General features: G+C 33.5%; 1 protein-coding gene across 1 annotated transcript; it reads right to left on the bottom strand.

Moving 5' to 3' along the window:
• Positions 1 to 683: 683 nt before the first annotated feature.
• On the bottom strand, positions 684 to 21,985 carry LOTGIDRAFT_173771 (hypothetical protein; the record flags this gene model as incomplete). Its single annotated transcript, XM_009051837.1, has 4 exons — positions 684 to 908; positions 7,497 to 7,588; positions 11,848 to 11,906; positions 21,843 to 21,985. The coding sequence occupies 4 exons, from the start codon at positions 21,983 to 21,985 to the stop codon at positions 684 to 686; spliced, it is 519 nt and encodes a 172-aa protein (XP_009050085.1).
• Positions 21,986 to 24,845: the final 2,860 nt, after the last annotated feature.

Genomic DNA, 24,845 nt, shown 5'->3' with positions numbered 1-24,845 from the left:
ATAACCTACGGAGTTCGTTAAGGGATTTATATAGAACTAATAGAGACAAATAACAACAGTAACTGGAGTTATTTCCCTTGAATCAATATCACTGTATATCATAGTATCGACAACATTAGTGCTTCAGGATTTTGTGTTTTATTTATTAGAACTATAATCAACTACTGAAAACTATATAATACACCATCACACAGTGGAATGATTGGTAGAGAATGGATACCAGTAGCCAAAGGGGAGGCAGAGAAGGCAACTGCTCCCCCTCGCAGCCCCAAAAGTAAGTTTTTCGGGCAAAAATCTCATAACTGGCAATCTCAAATATTTCGCCCCTGTGTGTTGTGGGTTTGAATCCTCCTTAAGATAAGGAAAACTCTGATGCCACAGTCCTAAATATAGTGAAATAAACAACATACTACTCTTCTCATTATAGAAACTCATAGTGAAATCAACAACATTAACTAGAGTTGTTTCCCTTGAACCAATAGCACTGTATTTCTATTATATATCTAGGAAATTATTACGCTAAAATACTGCAGAGCTACAAAATAACTAGACTCTGTAACTCAAGGCGCGATAATTGATGAATGAATCAAGACAGTGAAATTATGACAATGCAGGTCTACAAGACTATCTGACTTTGTAATTCTGTGACAAGGTGTGATTGATATTACAAAATAAACACCCAACTAACCTGGTAATACTTTCTTGTTGAATGCATCGATTACGTTTTGACATTTTTCTCGAGCTTCCATTCTGCAGAATCCAACACATTTACTCTCACCACTCTGTCCACGTAGAATTCTAGTTGATATAACTGTACCATAATCTTTAAACAAAGCCTCTAAATTCTGTTCTGAGAAATATATAGGCAGATTTGCGATATAAAGATTGGTGGGATCTTGCTCTTGCTGCTGAAATAATCAAAAATATACCAGAAATTAATATTACAGAGCTAGAATTATTACAGAGCTAGAATTATTACAGAGCTAGAATTATTACAGAGCTAGAATTATTACAGAACTAGAACTTTTACAGAGATAGAACTTTTACAGAGATAGAATTTTTACAGAGATAGAATTTTTACAGGGATAGAATTTTTACAGAGATAGAATTTTTCAAACATTAACATTTAAAGGAACTGGTTCACAATTTTTTTGATCAATCGTACCTTGGTGTACGTTTGAAAGTTAAAAAGACGAGTCGTCTTTTCTTGAGACACTGCCATAAACAGAAAGATATCTAAAGAAATATGAATGGAATAAGTTTTTAACTTCCCATCAGCATCTTGTCCGGCATAGAAAATTAGGAATCAGAATCCCTGGTTATATAAGTTGATTTATTTCGAGTGTTGGGTATTTATTGTGTAAATAGTAAAGTCAGTAGAAATGATAGAGTTGTCTTTATTATGATAAATTACACCAGAGTTTCCGTGGTCAGAAATAAATAACAGTGGACTGACGTGTTCGCTAGCCAGGACAGACAATGTACCAGTCTCAGAATGAAAACAGTAGAGAATAATAACAGGGATATTGAAGAAATTTTTACGATGTAAAATATATTATGATAGATGATAACAAGATCGATAAATATCATCTCAATATCTCACAAATATATCAATATTACTTCCACCCTGCAACTAGTCTATCAGTCTATTCACCAACTCTTTTGGAGATTCCATACAGCTCATCAAGTCAGACACATCAATCCTGTATTTTACTGATCCCAAACAGTTTACTGTAGTTAGAAAGAAACAGCTATATTTTACAAAGATAATAACTTAGGTTCACGGTGAAGGATCCTTTCTATCAGCTGGTCCTTGACCAAACTTCTTGGTATTGATTTTACAAGGAGAACAACTTTGGTTCACAGTTAAGGATCCTTTCTATCAGCTGGTCCTTGGCCAAACCTCTTGGTATTGATTTTACAAGAACAACTTTGGTTCACAGTGAAGGATCCTTTCTATCAGCTGGTCCTTGACCAAACCTATTGGCATTGATTTTACAAGAACAACTTTGGTTCACAGTGAAGGATCCTTTCTATCAGCTGGTCCTTGACCAAACCTATTGGCATTGATTTTACAAGAACAACTTTGGTTCACAGTGAAGGATCCTTTCTATCAGCTGGTCCTTGACCAAACCTATTGGCATTGATCTACCTCGGATTATCCATACTCATTTACAGCTGGGTTGACTGGAATTATGAGTGAAGATGACTTATTCAAGGTAATAGGACTGTCACACGCCCTTTGAGCCATCATTCGCTCGACATTACCAAGAAAATGGTGTCATGTTAAGAACCAACTGACTGTGCTATAAAACCTTACAAACAGAGGCTCTTGCTCCTTAACCTAGGAATCTGATGTTTGTTCCATACATATTATTAACCTCTCTTTGATCAACCAAGATTTCCTGAGTCAGTGATGCAGGTCAGAAGGCTGTTTTGTGCCAAAAACAATATTACATTCAAATATACATGATAGAAAATATCCAGGAACATGTTCTCAAGGCAGATGGTGGATATAAAAAAAACTTAGTTTCAGTGAAGAAATAAACAGAATCCTCTGGTATCTTCAACAATTGGGACACAGTCTAACAGCACCCCCCTCACCCTCCCTCCTCCCCCTTTCCCTTTAAATCATCATGCAGTAGAAATCAATCAAATCAGGCTTTATCTTACACGACATAATATTGAATAAGCTTTATGCAAACTAGCCAATCAAACTCATTGTTACTAAAATAATCCCCTTCAACAACCAATCAAATCAATTGTTACTAAAATAATCCCCTTCAACAACCAATCAAATCAATTGTCACTGAATCTATAATAGTTTGGGACCAATTAGATGTAATGTCTTCATGACTTTGACCAATTTAATGTATTATAATAACAAGTTGTGTACAAGGGTAATATTTACTGTCTTTATCAATTAACTCGGCTGATTTAAAATGGAGAATTTATGACATTAGGATATTAAATTCTAGGTTATTTCTGTCTTGGGAATAACAATAAACATTATGGTACATAGTAACTAGCTAGTATTATACTGGTTTTAAATTATCACCATTAATATCATTTATTCAATTTTCTTTTCCACAAACAGGGAACCTAGCTAGTATCGTACCACTTTTCTGCAACTTATGGGCTAATGAAGACGGGCAACACCATGTAGGGTGCAATGAGGGAAATTTTACCAGGACAGCGACATTAGCCTGCTTTTTTTCGATTTCCAACTGTCGAGGGATCTTTAACATGCACAGCCTGTAGCACACAGGGCCTTGGTTTATTGTCCAATCTGAACGACTAGAAACTTTTTTCACACAGCCCCTCCAACCTGCATCACTGACAGGGGGAAACAGGGTTGAGGTATTATCTAGAGAAAGTTGTCTATATAGATATAACTGATATATACTATATTATTCAAGTTAGAGTAAACAGTATATCAATATCATAAAAGATAAAATGAAAGTAAAGAAATGTAGCCCCTCCCCCAATCATGACCTTAACAATAGATTGTTATAGTAGCATATATAATAGTACAATAGTCTTAGATTCTATACCATAGTTAACTCAATAAAATACATATTTTATCAAATACCAGCATATTTTAAATTATATACTGTATATAACTTAAAAAATCACCAATAGATCTTTTATTTACCTTATATATCTAAATAATTCACTTCATCTGGAAGTCGAAGATATTTTTACATTTACTAATTATGGAACATGGTCTGGGTGTTATTTTTGATTTTTGATCTAGTCTAACCCCCTGTTAATGTTAATTTTAATATTTTCCATCTAAAAATTCTACGTCAGAGTGCAATCGTTTATTATCCAAAAATGATTATACCAAATAAATAATTCTAGAGTTGTGGACTCTCTTAAAGGAACCCTGAGGTGACAAACCAAGATGCAAAGTGGTATTAGGTGTGTTGAAGAGTAAGCATGCCTAGCACCATAGTTATTTCAGTAAACCTCTACTCTCCTAAAGCAAAGTTAAACCTAACATTGAAATTGAAGTAAGAAGTAAAATACATGGAGATGAAATAAAATAGGTGTGTAAGAAAATTTTAACAAATTGACGTCATTTCAATCAGAAGACAAATTGTAATAAACAAATTAAATATAAAATATGATTTGAAATATTCATGATACAATAAATTCTAGGAAGTAAATACAATCCTGGTTGTCATGGTGATATATAGATGGTAACTAAGCAACATCAGATTATGCTCTTTTTAAAAAGAATTTCAGAGGAATAAGAAATTTCTTGCTGTGATTTGGACAGGCCTGATAAAACCATCAAACTCAGAGTATTTTATTATCGACTAAAAACTTAATCCAAAACATTAAACTTTTATATCTCTCAGGGTTGTTGATTTACGTCTATTTGCCAGTCATGTTCAAAGTCATGTGAGTTTTGAAGTTTGAAATCCTTCTTTCAACCTACTTTTATAGCTTTGAGCAGTTCAGATAAATATTGCACATTTTTAAATTAAATAACAGGATTATAAGTCAAGTTCAATACAGTAGCCTGCCCTAACACCTCATGTTATAGGTCTTACTTTATAAAGTGAAAATTAGACCCTCTTGATCCCTGGTTCCCAACCAAGGGTGTTTATACCCCCTGGGGGTGTGGGATTAGGGTGTCAGGGGTGTGGCCAACTGGTGTAGGAGAAGAATTTATTTGAATTGAGAGAGCACCTCATATCATCACATACTAAAAATGTGGATGAAACAAATTTTTGGGGGTGTGAAAGGTCCAGGTGATAGCTACAGGGGTGTGAAGGCTGTGAACTGGGTACCATTGCTCTAGATGCTCAAAATTCATCTTGGTTCTGCTAAATTTGTCTGGAGGCCTCTGTCAGAGCCTATATAGACCCACTGCCTCAAGGGGTTTCGGTCATTAGAGACTTCTTGCCTATTGGCCTTTCACTCTGGCATTTTCTAGACACGCCTCTGTTTCAATATGTAGTCTGTCACGATACATGTAGATTTTCTAAACCCTGTCTCCCCTTTCATTCTTGCAGGTTATTTTATCACTCTAACATGATTGAAATTAAGGCAGAAGTTTTAGATGTAACATTTGAGCACAAAAACCCAAATTTAACCACCACATTGAAATTCAGGTCAGAGGTTTCGGACTATAGTCAACAAGATAAATATATATATATATATACACTGTAACCATGGTTATTATCAAACCTACCCTACCTCTGATTAAATACAATAGACCCCTTATATCAGCTGGGGTAGGAGATAAAACACAAGGTGAAAAGGTCAGGGGGTGGTAGAAGGGTATCTAACTGAATTAATGAGGTTTATAAAGTCTATATTATCTACAGTCACTAGGGTATATCAACTGGGGTATATCAAGATTATACAGCAAGGAAAAACAGTAAGCAGAGGTCTTGTCAAGTTTGCATATGAAAGATCCCTAAAGAAGATAATGCTGTAATCCTCCAATAATTTCTAATTCGACACTGACAGAGTTGTACTACAATAGTTTCATTTGTGATAAAATTATATAGGATTTCCCTCAACAAGAAATCAGAATTCTACTGCTGCTGTCTTGTCAAAATTTCCCCTCATTGCAACACTGGGACTAACACTGGGACTAACACTGGGACTCTCCTAATACAGATAATCTCTTCAGCTGTAATTACTAAGGGGTGTCATCTCTCACTCAATATGGACTCTATTAAACAATAATTATAATATTGCTACAGCATGCTGCTATTAAAACCTGAGGTCCTGGTGCTACAAACCATATAAAACCATCACTTGACAGAAGTTTTATTCAATTAACATGATAAAATACCCTTTATTAGTTAGGGTAAACAACATGATTGAAATATTTGTGAATTTATTCATTATATAAACTATAAGTAAACTAGTCCAGCCTGTCTGCTAAATAAACTAGACTGTAACCATTGTTTATAATATCCTGTTAGCTAGAAACAATACACCAATTATCAACATATACCCCTGAACTCTGACCCCTGCGACCTGAGTAGAGGTCAAGTTTGAAACCTGAGCGCCATTAAAACTAGAAATGAAATAAATTGAGTTCTACCTCTACTTTTATGCACCATGTGGCTAATGAAGACAGGCCATTAAATGTGGATAATGTTTGGTATTACCGGTGAGAGCAGACTCTTGAAAGCATGGGCACAGGCATTAGAATTTGTGGTGTCAGTGTGAATTGAAACATGTCTCAATAAAAGCACTGGCCAAGGTCACAGATCAATAGATAAGCTTATTGTATACATATAAGCCAACCTGAATGTCCAGAGTTCAATATCGGAAAGGGTCAAGATGAACATTTGAATTTTTCAACCCCCCGTTTCCCCCTGATTTGGAAAAAGTGTCTAGTTGTTCAGATGGGACAATAAACTGAAGCCCGTTTGCTACAGGCTGTACACGTTAAAGATCCTGCGACAGATGGAAATCGAAAAGGAACAGGCTAATGCCTCTGTGGGGCAAACTTTCGCTCATTGCACACTGCATCATGGCATAGCTTGTCTTAAATTAGCCCACACGAGAAAAGTATAGGACGTAAAATGTAAAATTTCGCTTCATTTTTTCCAGTGTTGAACCAGTCTACTGGTGGAATGTATTAAGATCGTTATTAAATTATCTGTTGTGGTAATTGATCTGCTGGGAAACAACAAATTCCATTACCCCCCTCTACAAATTTACATTTTTCACACTCGTTAAGTAGATTCTTAGATGAAACTCAAGTTAATCTCTCATATCTAAATAATTCACAGACAAATTTTCATAATTTTCAATTCTGTATTCTAGTAGAAGAATATGATATCAGATGATTTACATGATATTGACACTGATCTAGGGTTAGGAATTCTAGGTTGTAACATTGTGCTTTAGTAATTTAACGAAAGCACTGGCATAGGCATAGGATTCTCTTCATTGTTATCATATAGTTGGCATTCTTATAGGGGAAAGAATTTAAAATGAAACAGTTTTATATCTTACTGGTCATATTTAGTTTCAAGTCTAGTTGGAATGATGGACATCTTTTTGGGGGGGAGGGGAGACGTTTGGAAGGAAAGAATTGGTGGAATATTTTCAATTCTCAGACAAATGTTTATGTTCTGGCTTAGAGGGGAAAGGAAATGAAATGGAGTTTAATGTCTAACTAGTCTTATTAAGTTTCAAGTCTAGTTGGAATGATGGAAATTTATTTTGGGGGTGGGGGGAGGTAGTTTGGCTAGGTATGGAAGAGGGGGGACAGTCTTGTAACGACAGTGTTTTTAGATAAGTTCTCTCAGTCTACCTATTTTAGCACTGATATTCAATATTTCAGATAAGACCTATAGATTATATTTTATAACAAACTGTTAAATTATACCAGGGTGGGATCGAGCTAGTTATTTTCACACAATCTATATTATGTCACAATATTTCTATTGTGGTGAGAAATACCAGGTGTGAGGGTAAGGGTCAGGATTAAATAAACTATCAAAGATCCTTACCTTGGCCATCTGGGCCTGGATTCCTTGAGACTGTAAAGCACTAACAGCTAAATCAGCTGCTTGGGGAGACTCGAAATCAACAAATCCATAACCTAGAATAGAAACATTTAAATCTTTTAATCTCTTTTTACAATATATAAATTAACGTTAATCTTTATTAACCCTTTCAACAGTGGCAACACCAGTGAGGGTACATTTGCACCTCAAGAAAAGTGGTTTGCACCCCCCCAATTGTACCCCGACTTTATTTTCAACAAATCTAAATGTCTACCTTTTTTTTCCCCAAAATATGTGTCAGAATGCACAAAATCAATTCATTTTTTATAACCCACTAAGACGCTCTATGAGAGACTTGTGACTATAACACCACCACAGTGTAGCCAGAATTTGAATTCAGCCTCAGTTGTTGTCCCCCCATTGAGTCAGTCTGCCCCTTATTTGTACCCCCAGTATTCGTTCATTTCTGTTCATTCATTCCTTACTTTTTATTGTTAGTAGCCCATACTCACCCCCTAATGACTAATCTATAATAAATATTCTAGAATTGTTCGTTTGTTTTATTTATTTATGTCTGGTCATGGACCTCTTTCAATCATTCCACCAAGATTCATTCATGTAATAATAATTATAATAATTCAGGAAAATCTCATATTAAGGTAATAAATATTCTACAAGTGTTTGTTTGTTTTATTTATTTATGTCTGGTCATGTACTAAGTTCTTGCGTGTGATGAGATTTGATCAGTAGATAAGACAGTCATGTTAAAAGATAAATTAGTTTTTATCAACATTTCTCTAACTGTCATTATTTTATTTACCTTATTAGGATTCATCTCACCATTTTCTCATGTTCCGTCTAAGACTTCTCAAATTTACCTTGCAAGTAGAAAATGTCACGCGGGTAAGTTTCAACGTACTAAACAATGTTTTGTTGACAGTTGTCCTAAATTGATATGTTTGTCAACATTTTAAAGATGAATTAACGAAGGTTGACAACTTTTAATTACCCAGGGTGCAACTTCAACGCAAATAGCAACCTTTTTTTTACACGTCTTGACATCTCCACGACCTTTCACTATGCCCTTTTATGGTAGCATATATCTCAAGATGGCTAGGATTTCTGTAGATTTTTAAAGGTTTCAAGTCCATTTGTCAAATTTTGATCTTTACTTAGTACAGGTTTTTTTCTGGTTCAGATTTTTTCAGTTGGTTTTTATCTTCATGGTAAATATCTCTAGATAATTTGTTTTTCAGTGTCAAATATAACTTATACTTGTGATAAACAGTAGCCTTTCTCTAGGGGGTGGGGTGGGGGGCATGAGGCTGACCCAGCTTTGCCAAAATGTAATAAATTTACATAAGAAGAGTTCTCACTGATAGTTCTGTGGTCCGTACCAGACCGTCACATACGGATACATACCCAGGTTGTCACTGCTGACATACCTACAAAAGTTCTCATTTTGAAACTGGGTTTGCTTGGTGTCAACTGACTGACTAGTGAAACTGTCAAAACATTCTTATTAAAATTGAAAAAAATTCTCAAAAATTGTTTCCTCGGAACACTGAACAGATCTAGACAAAACGCAAAGTGCAGATTATGAAACTGGGTTGTATGATTTCTGAACAAGACAACTGTTTGATCTAGCGTTTCTGAGCAAGACAACTGTTTGATCAAGTGTTTCTGAGCAAGACAACTGTTTGATCTAGTGTTTCTGAGCAAGACAACTGTCTGATCTAGTGTTTCTGAACACAAGCAACTGTTTAAACTAGTGTTTCTGAACAAGACAACTGTCTGATCTAGTGTTTCTGAACACAAGCAACTGTTTGAACTAGTGTTTCTGAACAAGACAACTGTCTGATCTAGTGTTTCTGAACACAAGCAACTGTTTAATCTAGTGTTTCTGAGCAAGACAACTGTTTAATCTAGTGTTTCTGAGCAAGACAACTGTTTGATCAAGTGTTTCTGAACAAGACAACTGTTTGATCAAGTGTTTCTGAACTAAGAAATTGAATTGAATATAAAATCTGGTAAATATTGAATATAATATATGTCTGTCTTGACTCAGGCTGATAATACATGAAAATAAACAATATTATATATGTAGTATATATTCAGCTGTCCAGTTGTACAATACAATCAATATATTACCTAGATATCATTACAACTCTACAAATAACTTCCCAAATAACTTTTACTCATGTTTTAGAATATGTCTGGTCAAGTAGGGTCATATATATTATATTAATGAGGCATTAGTAATTAACAAATTAAAGATGGTTTCCCTTATTTTCATTCATGGAAATCAAAATGCTAATACTTATATGAATAGAAAGTAGAGATGTTCTAATAACTTGGAAAATACCAGTTTGTCTCACATGTCCATAATTAATTCATAATTAGCTAAATTGGAACATAATTACCAGCAGAATTCCTTTGAGTGACCGATCAAGAAAGGTCAAAAGTATTTTTTTTGTTTATCCAGACTGTACATACACAGACATTTATGATTGGTTAAAACTTTTAATTATATGTGATAAGAACATAATGATATGATTGAGAATATATGATAATTCATTAGAAACATCAATTAATCAAATATTTTGCTTAATTTGACACTAAAAAATAAGGAAACCCATCTTTAAATGGTGTTTTCAGTGTTACAAGTAACTTCTACTAATTTTAAACTAATCTTGAGAAGGATTCGAACCCATGACACCTAATGTTATTCATGATCATAATATCAAGGCATTGTTAAAAGAAATGGAGTATTACATCCTACCAATGTCAAGCTGTACATACAGATATCTCTAGTAACAAAATTCAGAAAATGCAAGACAAAATCATAGTTTCTATAATTGTTTTAACATTGTTAATTGGCTTCATGTGATTTCATTTCATTTTCTTCCTCTGTCTTGTTATATCTTTAATCATTTGATTTTTATTCTTATATCTCCTGGTCTGATGAAATCTATTTCCCCTTTAGATTTACCTCTATATTCTGTGTATATTTTAATCATTTTACTTGATAATGTAACCTGTATGTGTTTCTAAACGTAGTATGTAATAAACCTAGAAGTAGTATATCTATATATCTTGTGTTTTTAATGTTACCTGTATGTGTTTCTAAACGTAGTATGTAATAAACCTAGAAGTAGTATATCTATATAACTTGTGTTTTTAACGTTACCTGTATGTGTCTCTAAACATAGTATGTAATAAACCTAGAAGTAGTATATCTATATATCTTGTGTTTTTAATGTTACCTGTATGTGTTTCTATACGTAGTATGTAATAAACCTAGAAGTAGTATATCTATATAACTTGTGTTTTTAATGTTACCTGTATGTGTTTCTAAACGTAGTATGTAATAAACTTAGAAGTAGTATATCTATATATCTTGTGTTCTTTATGAAATGAAATGAATGGAGTTTTACGTCCTACTGTTCTGCACTAAGTGGGCTTACAGTTATATTCTGTATGAAAATCAAAGTAAACTAAAAGTGGTAAAGAAACCAGTGGGCTTGTAAAATATATAAAGAAAGTAAACTGAAAGTTGTCAAAGAAAATATCTCAGTAGCGGCATAATGTCGTCAAATTTCTTTCACAAGACCCAAGTATTCAAATTTACCAGGTCAATATTACCTTTAATACTCAAATATTGACCCTTTCTCCACCAGTGTATATACAACTTAACCCTTCATATTGGTTTAATACCATATATAGATATATTCATAGAAAAACAGGCTTGAATCTTGAAGATGGTGTCAAAATAAAATCCTAACTCCTTTTTTATCAAATTTCTTCTCAAATTTTATCCTTCCCCAATTTTTCAAGAGATTTTACGATTAACCTTTGCCAAGTGAGACATCCTAGAGTAAAATACCTTAAAGTTTATATTTCCAATAATTATGAAAAAGAGGGTTTTTATTTTCTCCCAACTTTGATTTTGAAGTGGGTGCCAAACAGATCCTGATATCGTAAATGAAAGTAATATTTAATTTAAAAGTTAAAATGAAAATTGAACGCTCATTAAATTAACTTAACGTTGTCAAAATATCAACTTATAAAAACTGGTATTTAACAGTAGAATATTTGTGAATATGATCCAATATCATCATGTCCTATATCAGATTGGTTTTAAATTATTTACCAATGTTTCACCAATCTGTTGTTTTAATTTCGTATTTTGTTTTGCTGTTTGGATCGTTAGTACTTGGTGGATTTTATAATTTTACTAAATGTGCAGTTTGTTTCATAATTATACTCAATGGATAATCAACTTTGTATATTCTCACATTTGTTAATCACGTTTTTTTTTGGTTTTTCTTAAAATAATAAAAACTGTTCTTACCTTTACATTTGCCTGTTGTCTGATCTATTATTGCTTTTGTTGAAGTTATTTTACCAAATCTACAAAACACAAAAATAACACATATTAAATACAAGAACATCACAAAATATAAACACAAATTAAAACATTATATCAAATGAGGTTGAAGTCTGTGTAACTAGCACCAAGCTAAGCTGTATCTAGAAAATGCCTTAGGGGAGGGTGGGGGAGACAAAATTTAGAGGTGTCTCCCAGAGGTGATGCCTTAAGGGCCAAAGCCGCTTGAGGTCAGAGATCTGGGAAAGGCTGCCTGAAGCTAATGGATTTCAAGTGGCCTAAGATGAATTTTGAGAATTTAGAGGGCTTACTTTTCACTTCAAAATAAGACATTTCACAGACCTGAGTATGTGTATGTGGGGGATGATCAAAGTTTCTGTGTCTATAATTCCTATAATTTCTACAGACTTTTGCCAAACTGTCATATCTACAAATTCCATATGTAACAGAGATTCCTGGTTTCTGGTGGACCAGAAAATTATACAATTATTCTCTTAGAATATTGGAAAGAAGCCTGAAACCACTGAAGAATATAAATTTTGGCTTGATATTAACTTGAAGCTGTAAAATATGGTTGAACTAACATATTCCTATCCAAATTATAATCTGTTAATCGAAATTTAAAAAATAACAAATTGAAGGTTTATCAAGGACTAAAATAGGAACTGAAGTGCTCATATCCAAATCATAATCCATAACTCAAAATCTAAAAGATGAAATGAATTCAATAATCAAATAAAGAGGCCAAAAGTAGTCCAGACCAACAAATCTAGCCCTACCCACTCTTCCGACAGAGATATCGGCACGTTTAGGGTCATAATAACATAATAAAAGTCATATTTTATAAGAGTTACTCCGACCCTATTTTAGGTCACTAGTTTTTGGGGAATTTTCATCATGTTAATAGCCAAATTATCAATAAATTACAGTTTCTATTGAACAACTTCTCTTATTAAAGGATGGTTTATTTATAAATGAAGTAATATACAGTAATAGAATGGTAAAATATTAAGATAAATAATGATGGAGGTCAGACTGACTTGAAACAATATAAGTAAACTATAGTGACTTGTTCACCATCTAAAATTAATCTATTAAAACAAAGGGTATTCTGATTGTTATTATAGTCAGGTTGATAAGAGATTGAAGGAGATTCATATTTCAATGTGTCACTATGTCCTACAATCTAATTACAACCATTGTATAATATCCACTCTTACAGTTATTTACTTTATGTTTCCCTGCATTGGTGAAGCCAGGTTTACGTCCGACAGGAGGCGAGATATCTAAAATTGCCTGCATCTCTAACCTAGTTATGAGATTTTTGCCTGAAAAACTTGCTTTCTGGGCTGCGAGGGGTGGCCCCCTTTGGCTCCGCCACTGTTTCGATGTCCTGAAATTCATTATTGTTATCAATTTGGGCCGTAAAATTGCTGTTATTGTTATCAAGAAATTGATTCTACATGACACACTTTGATTGGTTAAAAATAATATATTAATAGAACCAGACAGCAGTAGAAAATGTGCTAGATTACAATTGCGAAGCAAAATCTGCGTCAGGAATACTGATTTGACCGAGGTTGTAGTCTAGCACATCCAGTCTGCTGGCTATTAAATTGCATCTGGAATGCACAGTCTACCGATGTCCTAGTCAAGAACATCTATTTATTTGGGTATGGAATACAGAGTCTATTAAGATTGTAGTCTAGAATATCCAGTCTGATGGTATTTCCTTAGGTCTGGAATACAGAGTCTACAAATGTCTTAGTCTAGAACACCCATTCTATTCGCTCTTTACTTGGGTCTGGAATATAGAGTCTACCAATGTCTTAGTCTAGAACATCCAGTCTATTGGCTATTTACTCCAGGTTCTAATCGATGAAACTGGATACTTTGATGTAAATTGCCATTATATTTCACATCTCATGCCAGACTGTAATAATTCCTCCCCAGCATTCCCAGAAATGGCTGTAAATCTGAACTGTAATGGTCTTGTTTTCTTAATGGTGATCATAAATCTCAGACAGGGGAAGTCCTTGAAATATTATACTAATCAACCTTCCAACACAAATAACCTTCATATCATTCCTCCTTCGTTCCATTCCTCTTCCCTTAACATTCCTACTCCAGTTGATATGTATTAATAATCACACACGACACAAAAAAACCTTTTCTTCTCTCCCCTTCCCCCTCTCTTCCTTCTCTCCCCTTCCCCCTACCCCCTCTCCCCTTCCTCCTACCCCCTCTCTTCCTTCTCCTAGTTGACAGCTTAAGATGGTATAAAATTTATTATGTAAAACAAATGAATATAAATATTTCAACCTTGTCTACCCCTTGTCTACCCCTGTCAGTTAAAATATAAATGGCTAAGCTGTAGATTAAATATTAACAAAATAGTAAAAATAAATTATTGTCCTAATGTCATTTATTATTTTTGACTGAAGATAAGAGAGAAATTTTAAATATTTAGAGGTGTAGGGGGTCAAATTCCAGGTTTCGATAATAGTATAATAAAACAGGTGGGTAAGATGTTGTAACATGTAGGGTTATATTTAAGAATGTCACCTTGCCCTGATTGAAGAATCCAAGCCCCTTTTACATTACAAAAATTATTCTGTTTAAAAGGGAAAGTTTGATGCATTAAAATTATCCCTTCATGTTTACGTACAAATGTTACATTAAAGAGCCTCAAAAAAGAGAAATTTTCACCCATTTACAACACCTTAAACTGCATTCAGCTTAATACTGACCTCGTGTAAAAGGTGCTGGCCCAATGTGTTTGGAGAGGCTTAAATTTTCCCATTGCCTAACCAGTTATAGGCTTAAACATTGAAATTCACACCCATATCTTAATGACTGCACTGGTTTAGTTCCAAATGTTGGAATATTAACTTGATAATTTATCCTGATGATGTTATTTATATCCTAAACCTGTGTATATGATGAAATATTGTCAAATAATGATATCTGTAGTAGTAAAGTTGTCAGTAGTCAGTGAATAATTATACATACAGTGATATAAAAAGTTTCCCCTCTAGCTGTCTCTGACCTGGATTTTTTCTGCTAGAAACAATAAAATATATTTATTAAGATGGCCTGAAGGAAACTAGCTGGTGACAGATTTATAACATATGTTATCACATTCCAAATCTTTACTTTCACTTTCTACTTTTACACAGTGGTTGTTTGGAGACAAACTCTAGCTCAGTTGAAATTCTTAAAAATAAAATCTTTAAATGATATTTAGTAATTGTGGGTACGATATATAGACACAGCTTTATAGAACAATAATCACTGGTTAAAGTTTTATGCAACATTTCGACATGTTCCCCCCCCCCCGGTGTCCTCAGACACATCATGATAAGAAGTGATGGTCAAACTATATATATATATAAATGGTTATTATTAATAAGTTTGGAATAAACACTCTCTCAGTTAAATAGGGAACCAGGGTTGAATCCCAGCATAGGTCCGTTCCCCGTTTGTTCATAGTTTTTGATGGGTGATAAATGCTATGTTTATTAATTTTAACATTTAGAGATTGGTGTTCTCTTGATGTTTCTAATTCAGTGATGCAGATCAGAAGAACTAAAATAGAAAAAGTCTTCCAATTTTTCAGATGAAACAACTATGTAGCCCTTTTAAAAAATGTAGTGAAATGAATGGAGTTTTACATCCTACTTTTCTGCACCATGTGGGTTAATGAAGACGGGCAACGCCATGCAGGGTGTAATGAGGGAAATTTTTAGCATTGGGCCAAAAAAAACCAAAAAATCAGTAGAATTGGGTTTCCGCCGGTAGAGCGGTAGACAATATCCAAAAGCAGTAGAAACCCGACAACATCAGTAGGTTACACATGTATGGCATTGGCCTGCTCTTTTTCAATTTCCAACTGTCGAGAGATCTTTAATGTGCACAGCTTATAGCCCTTTTAGAGAGTTCACACAACTAGTCACAATATTCAGTATTATGTGATATATATATATATTAACATAATGATATATTATATTGTTGTTGGATATATCAGTCCGATATTGATAGTGATTAGGGTACCTGTAGTAGAAGTTGTTAGTAAAAGAGATTATTATAGCCGACATATGTTGTATAAAAATTACAATATATCTCATGTTTTCTTTTCACTGGTCAGTCAATATCAAATATTACTGTTTTTATTATAGACCAATAATCAAAACAACATGAAAATATGTGGCTGTGTTCCTTGATTGTTAAAATCGTGTTGGCTGATTGTTATATTTGGTTGGCTGATTGTTATATTTGGTTGGCTGATTGTTGTTCTCTGTCTTGGATAATATCATTCATATCAATAAGGTTGAATTCTTTAGGTGTTTTTTTAGGAGTTTATTGTAAAGATCTAAGAGTAGACAAGGTTATGATTGTTGTCTGAATGTATTCTGTGTAAAAAATCAACATGATAATATGTTATTAATAGATTACTGCATTCTTCTCTTTGTTAGAAAAACTTGAATGAATCGAGAAAAACTTGAATGAATCGAGAAAAACTGAATGAATCGAGAAAAACTGAATGAATCGAGAAAAACTGAATGAATCGACTGTTTAACAGAAAAAAAAGAACAGAATTAAAAAGAACAGAATTAAATGAACAGAATTAAACAGAACAGAATTAAATGAACAGAATAAAGAATATGATAGAAGAATGGGTTGTAAAAGTACATCCCTGAAAATGATACACTAAATCTTTGTTCTTTTTTGGATAAATTTTTTAAAAATAATTTTGAAATTCTGCAGAATGGATACTAACTGGCCACTAGTATATATCAGGGATCTCATTCTCTAAAACTTTACTTAAATAAAATCCAGATTTTAAGATATACAGTAATCTGATTGGATAATAAAACTTAATTTAAAATCAATTTTAGTGATTGACCAATCAGATGACTGGAACACTAAAATCATCTTAAGTTAAGTTTTCCAGAATAAGGCCTCTGATATATAAATCTTATTTTTCTATTTGAGTAAAGTATGTAAGTATGTGCACTCACTGGACAGTGAGGAAGAACACGAAGAATATTCTACAGAACAATTCTAGGGTTTATTCCAAGCTACTTCTATAATATCTGAATTCCTATTTAACTAAATCGTCAACAACAAAATATTCTACAAAAGATCTTAAAAATCGGATTTACAAATCTGACTTCCTGTTGTCAATTAAAGAATACATGATCTGTTGGTTCGATGTGAAATATGGCCGTCAAAATGACGAGTTACGTTGTTTCCCAGCCAAATTATAATATAAATTACGCTGGGGTATCATGGGAAAAGACGGGGAAATAATCGGGTTAAAATGAAGTTGTCATTTCCAATCTATTTGACACTGAAATCTCATTCACATCAGAATTAATCAGCTTTATTTTAAACAATATCCCGAGACAGGACTGGAGAAAATAGACCAATTTACCTCAATCTCATCTTGATATTAAAATAGAATAAAATACATGAATTCAGACTGACAAGAATTACGTTTTTCATGCCAATTTTATAACGTACAGTTTTATGTTATTTGCCAGAATTGGGAGCCAAATTTGATGGCAATAATTTTTAGAATATTAAATAATACGCAAAAAAAAAGAGAAAAAAAAATTGACTGGATGTAAGAAAAGATGGACTGGATGTAAGAAAAGATGGACTGGATGTAAGAAAAGATTGACCGCATGTAAGAAAAGATTGACCGCATGTAAGAAAAGATTGACCGCATGTAAGAAAAGATTGACCGGATGTAAGAAAAGATTGAGGACATCTTTCAAGTAAGAGTTAAGTAAGAGTCACTGTGCTACAGAGGCTAAGTTTTAAGCCAGACAAACAAGCCTAATACAGTTCTAAGAATATAACAAAAATAGGTCTTAATTGATTGGTTTCAATAATCAAACATGATTGGATAAACAATGGTGCTTTAAACAATGGTGCTTCTATTGTGTGTACAATAAATGAGACCGAACAGACGGGTGTTGGCAATATCGTTCACATTACATAAACATAAAGAATTGTTTAAAAGTTAAAAGTTTTTGAAGATCCTGAAATGAAATGAAATGAAATGATTTCGATTTCCAACTGTCGAGGGATCTTTAACGTACACAGCCTGTAGTACACAGGGCCTCGGTTTATTGTCCCATCCGAACGAACTAGACGCTTTTTCCATGTCAGCCCCTCTTACCTGTATCACTGACAGGGGAAAACTGGGTTGAAATATCCAAAGGTATTATCTTGACCTATGCCAGGATTGAATCTTGGACCTTCAGGTTAGCGAGCAAACGTCTAACTCACTGAGTCACCACACCTTCCTTTGAAGATCCAAGCACATGAATAAAAATGTCTACTGGATACAACACGGATGTCTATTTTTACAATGTCTGAAAACATCAGAATGTCTGAAAGACAGATGAGATCTGTGTATTTATCCAGTTTCTATCTATGTATGTAATTGTCGTGTAAAACGATCTATATTTGGAATCAGAAGATATAAGAAAGCTAATTTTAGAAACTTATTATTTTTCTGACTTTTTTACCATTTTAACCTATAAATATACCTTCAACTATTACTTTTAAAAATTACTTTATTTAAAAATAGAAAATCTTGGGAATAAAAAAGCCATTTTAGTTATTTTCTATTTTAAAATCTCAGAGTTATGTTTGTACAGATTAAAGATGCAGTATATATAAACCTTTTTGTACATATGACGAAGGCCAATATCATGTAATCTGCAAATATTAGATGGTTTTTTCCTTATTAAAGTAGACCCTATCAAATTGTTAGAGTACAATTAGAAACAAAACACATTACAGTTTTTGAAGATTAGTAATTTACAGAATATATTTTGAATTATTAATATTTTAGTCATAAGAAAGAATTGGAAATAAAAATTGTTAATTTTTCATTTCTAACTGACTTATAAAGTTATAAAACAATAAATTTTTCACCTTCACAAGAAATCAACATCAGGAGAAAAAAAAGTCACAAATGAAAATATATTTTAAAAAAATATGACAATCTCAGTGAAAAATTCTCAGCAGTGAAAAAACAAAATATTTATTTTTTATTGAAATAACAAAGGCCCCCCCCACCCCCCTTTTTTTATAGTAACCCATATCTCCATAAAATTAATCCAAGAAATAGAGTCAGATCTACAATCTTACATTGTTTTCTTGATACTTTATAGTCGAAATCAATTATAAAATACAGATTATATATATATACCCATCATTACCGTGCTGGATTTGTTAAATAGTCGATTTCAGATAGCAGGGATTAGTGTCGATTATTAAATTAACACCTCCCTTTCTGAAAAAATGCATCATCCTCAGGGTTTCAGTCAAATTTTATCTACTATCTTATACTTAATTTATAAAAATAACGATACTGGGCGATCAGGATTATCATGTTAATAATTGAGGCTGGATAATCTAGATTAAACCACGGCAATAATTGTCATGCTGTACGGCAGGTTGGTATGAAAAATGAGCGAGAACTCGACAAGGTTGTTACAAAACCACGGTAATTATAAACCAAGCAGACGCTGGAACATATTTTTATGGCTGTTTTAAGTAGATATTTGACGAGAGCACATCATTTCTTCTGAATTATTCATATCCTTACTTTTGTTATTTGTCTAAATTGGATCTGGAATGATTTGTTTCGACTCAGACAAGTTAAAATAATGTACTACATTAGCTATGTTTTCTATCTGACTTTCTATTTTACAAAATATCTTGTGATTATTTTAACTTAGGAAGTGACAAGTCAAGTCACAAGTAGGTTTGTCCGTGGAAACATGTGAAATAATTTGCATTGACTCAGACCAGTTAAAATAATGTACTACTTTAGTAAAGTTTTTTATTTGACTCTGAGAAATAGTAACGTTGAGTAAATAATCATATTAAATTATATAATCTCTATTCAGAAATGGGCATCATTTCTTTAATCATGTAATATAACTTCTATAAGTGAGTTTCATTCACCAGTCATTCTAGAAGTGAAATATAATAAATAACATAGATGAGAAGAGTTAATATCAAATTGGATTGTCGTCTGCAACCTAAATGGGTTCAAATCCTGCTCAAGGTTAAATAATTCGGATGTCAAGTTCTTCTGATTGGCATATCATTGTCAGCTTTCAACTCCCCGATCGAAAGAATTACCTATCCTAAATAGAAAGACAAGGTTTATCACTTGAGAAACCTTTGAGAAATAGATAGTAGACAAACCAGCAAGCAATATAGAATTTATCAACTTGTGGGTCACCCCTTTCCCTCCCTATTGGGACTTCTATAGTATAAACAATAGAGAATTAGATTAGATTAACTAACGACTAATAGTTCATTAGCTGCCACCAATCTATTGCCGTCAAACATTCAATGTGGATTGTGGGTTTCGCCGTTTAGTTTGGATCGTTAGTCCTTGGGTACTTAATTACTAACGAACCCTTCCTAGTTCCAAGTTGACAATGAAAGAAGATTGATATGACTGTCTCAGAATTTAAGTTTTTTTATGGAAACAGGAAATTAGCCTGGTTTCATTTGTCTAAGATTTACACTAAAATAACTCCAATCTGTCAGTTTGACTTCTGTGATAAATTCCAGTCCTAAATTACTGTAACTAATAACTCTATTCCTTCTCAATTTTATTCTGAAATAAAAACCTGTTTGTCTTCATTGAACTAAAACCAGGTTCCTGTCAAATAACTTTTAGTTAAACATTTGTATCTTAAAGAAAGGTTTTCTTATTTTTTACTGTCAAATAAAGCAAACTATTAGATTAATTGGTGTTTCTAATGAATTATCATGTATTCTTAATCATATCATTATGTTCTTATTGCATATAATTCAGAGTTTTAACCAATCATAAATATCCATGTAAGTACAGTCTGGATAAGCAAAAAAAGACTTTTTGATCTTTCTTGATCAGTCACTCATTGGAATTCTGCTGGAAGACCTTAAATTAAGCAGTGTGTCTAGAGTCGCTAGCGGAAAGGAGTTTACAGTAGAACTCCGTCACCAGTATCTAAAAATCTTACGATTAAATCAGAAACTATTAGATTATTTAGTTAACGGAATTGTACAAAATTCTAAGAGAGATTTCTTGAGAAAACGTGGCCAGGGCTTGAAGGTAAGGTGATAAAACATGGCCAGGGCTTGAAGGTAAGGTGATAAACAGGAACCAGGCCTTGAAGGTAAGGTGATAAAACATGGCCAGGGCTTGAAGGTAAGGTGATAAAACATGGCCAGGGCTTGAAGGTAAGGTGATAAAACAGGGGCCAGGCCTTGAAGGTAAGGTGATAAAACAGGGGCCAGGCCTTGAAGGTAAGGTGATAAAACATGGCCAGGGCTTGAAGGTAAGGTGATAAAACAGGGGCCAGGCCTTGAAGGTAAGGTGATAAAACAGGGGCCAGGCCTTGAAGGTAAGGTGATAAAACAGGGGCCAGGCCTTGAAGGTAAGGTGATAAAACAGGGGCCAGGCCTTGAAGGTAAGGTGATAAAACAGGGGCCAGGCCTTGAAGGTAAGGTGATAAAACAGGGACCAGGCCTTGAAGGTAAGGTGATAAAACAGGAGCCAGGCCTTGAAGGTAAGGTGATAAAACAGGGACCAGGCCTTGAAGGTAAGGTGATAAAACAGGGGCCAGGCCTTGAAGGTAAGGTGATAAAACAGGGGCCAGGCCTTGAAGGTAAGGTGATGAACAGGAACCAGGCCTTGAAGGTAAGGTGATAAAACAGGGGCCAGGCCTTGAAGGTAAGGTGATAAAACAGGGGCCAGGCCTTGAAGGTAAGGTGATGAACAGGAACCAGGCCTTGAGGGAAAGGTGAGAAACAGTGACAAGGGCTTTCAGGTAAGGTGATAAAATGTGGCCAGGGCTTTCAGACCTGGTGATAAACGATGGCCAGGGCTAGATTTAAAGGTTATCTCATAATCTTAATAAAATTATACTCACTGTTGGCATAGATTAACTAAATCTTTATCGGACGTATTAGGATTAAGGCCACGGATATATAAATTGGTTTTACTAAGACTTTCTCCGGAAACGCTTTGACTGCTCGACTGGCTGCTGGTGGTGTTAGGGCTGGCGGCAGGCATGTTTCGTGCTGGATAATTCTGAAAAAAACATAAAATAGTCAGGATTAAAATACAGTTTGATAGATTTGACTGAATAAATCACGACTGATTGTTTCTAAGTTTATAACTCCCGTCACACACGACCAACGGAGATAGATTCGTCTCATTGAGAACCAAAAATAGTTCCTGATCTCGTCTATAACTAGCTGGAATCCATTCCTGAAGTCAGTACAGTAATATAATTCCGTTATTATACATTAATCTGTCCAAAATTCAGATTTAAAACTTTCAAAATAATAACGTCATTAATTTTCTCTGACTATTGGCCCAAAATCACTTCACAAACTGAAAATATCATTGGCCATAGGTAGACAACCTTGTTATGAGTTTTACGTCCTACTTTTCTACAACATGTGGGCTAATGAAGACAGGCAATGCCATGCAGTGTGCAATGAGGGAAATTTTTCCAGGACAGCATGCTTTGCCTCTGTACATTTATTAAATTCTATATAAAGTTTTTTTTTTTTTAAGAAATCACCCAAAAAATGACATAAGAATCTAAAATACAGGGGCTTCCATCATTGAAATTAAATATAATCCTAAATATACAACACTGAATGGTTGATACTGTTTCAGGTTCTGTTTTAATATTTCTAAATATAACGTACATAAATCATCATCGATTATAAACTGAAAACCTCAAACTAAGCAAAACCATACACATCAATTGATATAAAATAATTAATAATTTGAGCCTGAGGGATTTAAATATCGGTCATTAAAAACAAAGGGAGATAAATCTAGGGCAATATTGAATAATATGTGGGTAGAAACAAAAGATACCAATAGTCGTGATATTTATATCTTTTGTTTTTAGACTCAGACGTATTTATAATCAATAAGATATAATTAAGAAAATAAAAGTCTTTCTAAGTCACTGGTTTTGTTGGTTGGATGTAATTAGATTATTTATAGTTGGTTTGAGAGTATTATAGTCACAAATTCTACTCATTTAACATAAAATATTAATACCTGTAGAACAACTATCATTCAAAACCAAATTTTCAAAAAATAAGAGAAATCAGAGATTCAGACAAACTACTGGTATGTTTCATGTTTTATCATTTTGTTAAACTATCTTGACAGTGAAATCAATCTGAAGTCAGGGTGATTATAAGGATGGCGGTAAAAGATATGAGAAGATATCGGGGAGAAAACAATCAATAGAGCCATTTAAATACCTGTCATTTATTACAGTCAGATATCTCTGAACTAAACACCTAATCACACTCTAGTCTAGTTCAATAGTCTACTAAACACCTAATCACACACTAGTCTAGTTCAATAGTCTACTAAACACCTAATCACACTCTAGTCTAGTTCAATAGTCTACTAAACACCTAATCACACTCTAGTCTAGTTCAATAGTCTACTAAACACCTAATCACACTCTAGTCTAGTTCAACAGTCTACTAAACACCTAATCACACTCTAGTCTAGTTCAATAGTCTACTAAACACCTAATCACATCCTAGTCTAGTTCAATAGTCTACTAAACACTTAATCACACCCTAGTCTAGTTCAATAGTCTACTAAACACTTAATCACACTCTAGTCTAGTTCAATAGTCTACTAAACACCTAATCACACTCTAGTCTAGTTCAATAGTCTACTAAACACCTAATCACACTCTAGTCTAGTTCAATAGTCTACTAAACACTTAATCACACTCTAGTCTAGTTCAATAGTCTACTAAACACCTAATCACACTCTAGTCTAGTTCAATAGTCTACTAAACACCTAATCACACTCTAATTCATCTCGCAGGTGTATATGGATCTATATTGATTGAAGTTTGATATGTTTTTTGACAACCTGTAACAAATCAAATGTCCCTAAAAGAACGAGAATGTCTCTAAGGTTTAAAACCTAAGTTTTATATTATACTGCTGGAATGATTGTAGGTCAATATCTCTCATTATATTGCCAGATCTATTCTATTCTATCATATTCTACAGAGATATTATCAGTTTTCTGTATAACAATGGCGTCAGACTGGCATCATATATTCATATTTTCTGGTTAAAATGAACTTTACAGATATATTTAATATTTATTTGTTCTTTCGATTAAAAATTCGAGAGATACAGGTTTGATATTATCTTTATTATGACAGAAAATTTATAACGTTTGATATTTGTTCCTTCTGTTGGTTAAGAATATGAGTTCTTTAACACTGTTTATAAATAAAATGGGGTTTTATGTCTCTTGATATAGAATATTATATGAAGTCCTTTATAAATAGTGATATTTACCAATCCCGGTACTGATCAACCTCGGTAACCCCGGTAAAAATCCACCCTGGTAACCACCCGCAAGGTGAGTCTAATCAGTCTGAAGAGTTCAAACACAAACGAAACTAGTCAGCCAATCTTTATCTCTATTGTTATATGTTTAAATGTGAGAAAACCAGCCTAAACCTTGGCCTGTACCTTTCTTATTGACAGATTTTAGAAAGAGATCATCTATAATCTATATTTGAGTATTAACAATTGAAAAGGTTGTCTATATTAACAATTGAAAAGGCTGTCTATATTAACAATTGAAAAGGCTGTCAATATTAACAATTGAAAAGGCTGTCTATATTAACAATTGAAAAGGCTGTCAATATTAACAATTGAAAAGGCTGTCTATATTAACAATTGAAAAGGCTGTCTATATTAACAATTAAAAAGGCTGTCTATATTAACAATTGAAAAGGCTGACAATATTAACAATTGAAAAGGCTGTCTATATTAACAATTAAAAAGGCTATCTATATTAACAATTGAAAAGGCTGACAATATTAACAATTGAAAAGGTTGTCTATATTAACAATTGC

This window comes from Lottia gigantea, assembly GCF_000327385.1.
Source record: "Lottia gigantea unplaced genomic scaffold LOTGIsca_171, whole genome shotgun sequence".
NCBI lineage: Eukaryota > Metazoa > Mollusca > Gastropoda > Lottiidae > Lottia > Lottia gigantea.
Note: the sequence above shows the minus strand (reverse complement) of the source record. Positions and strands in the feature narration are given on the sequence as shown.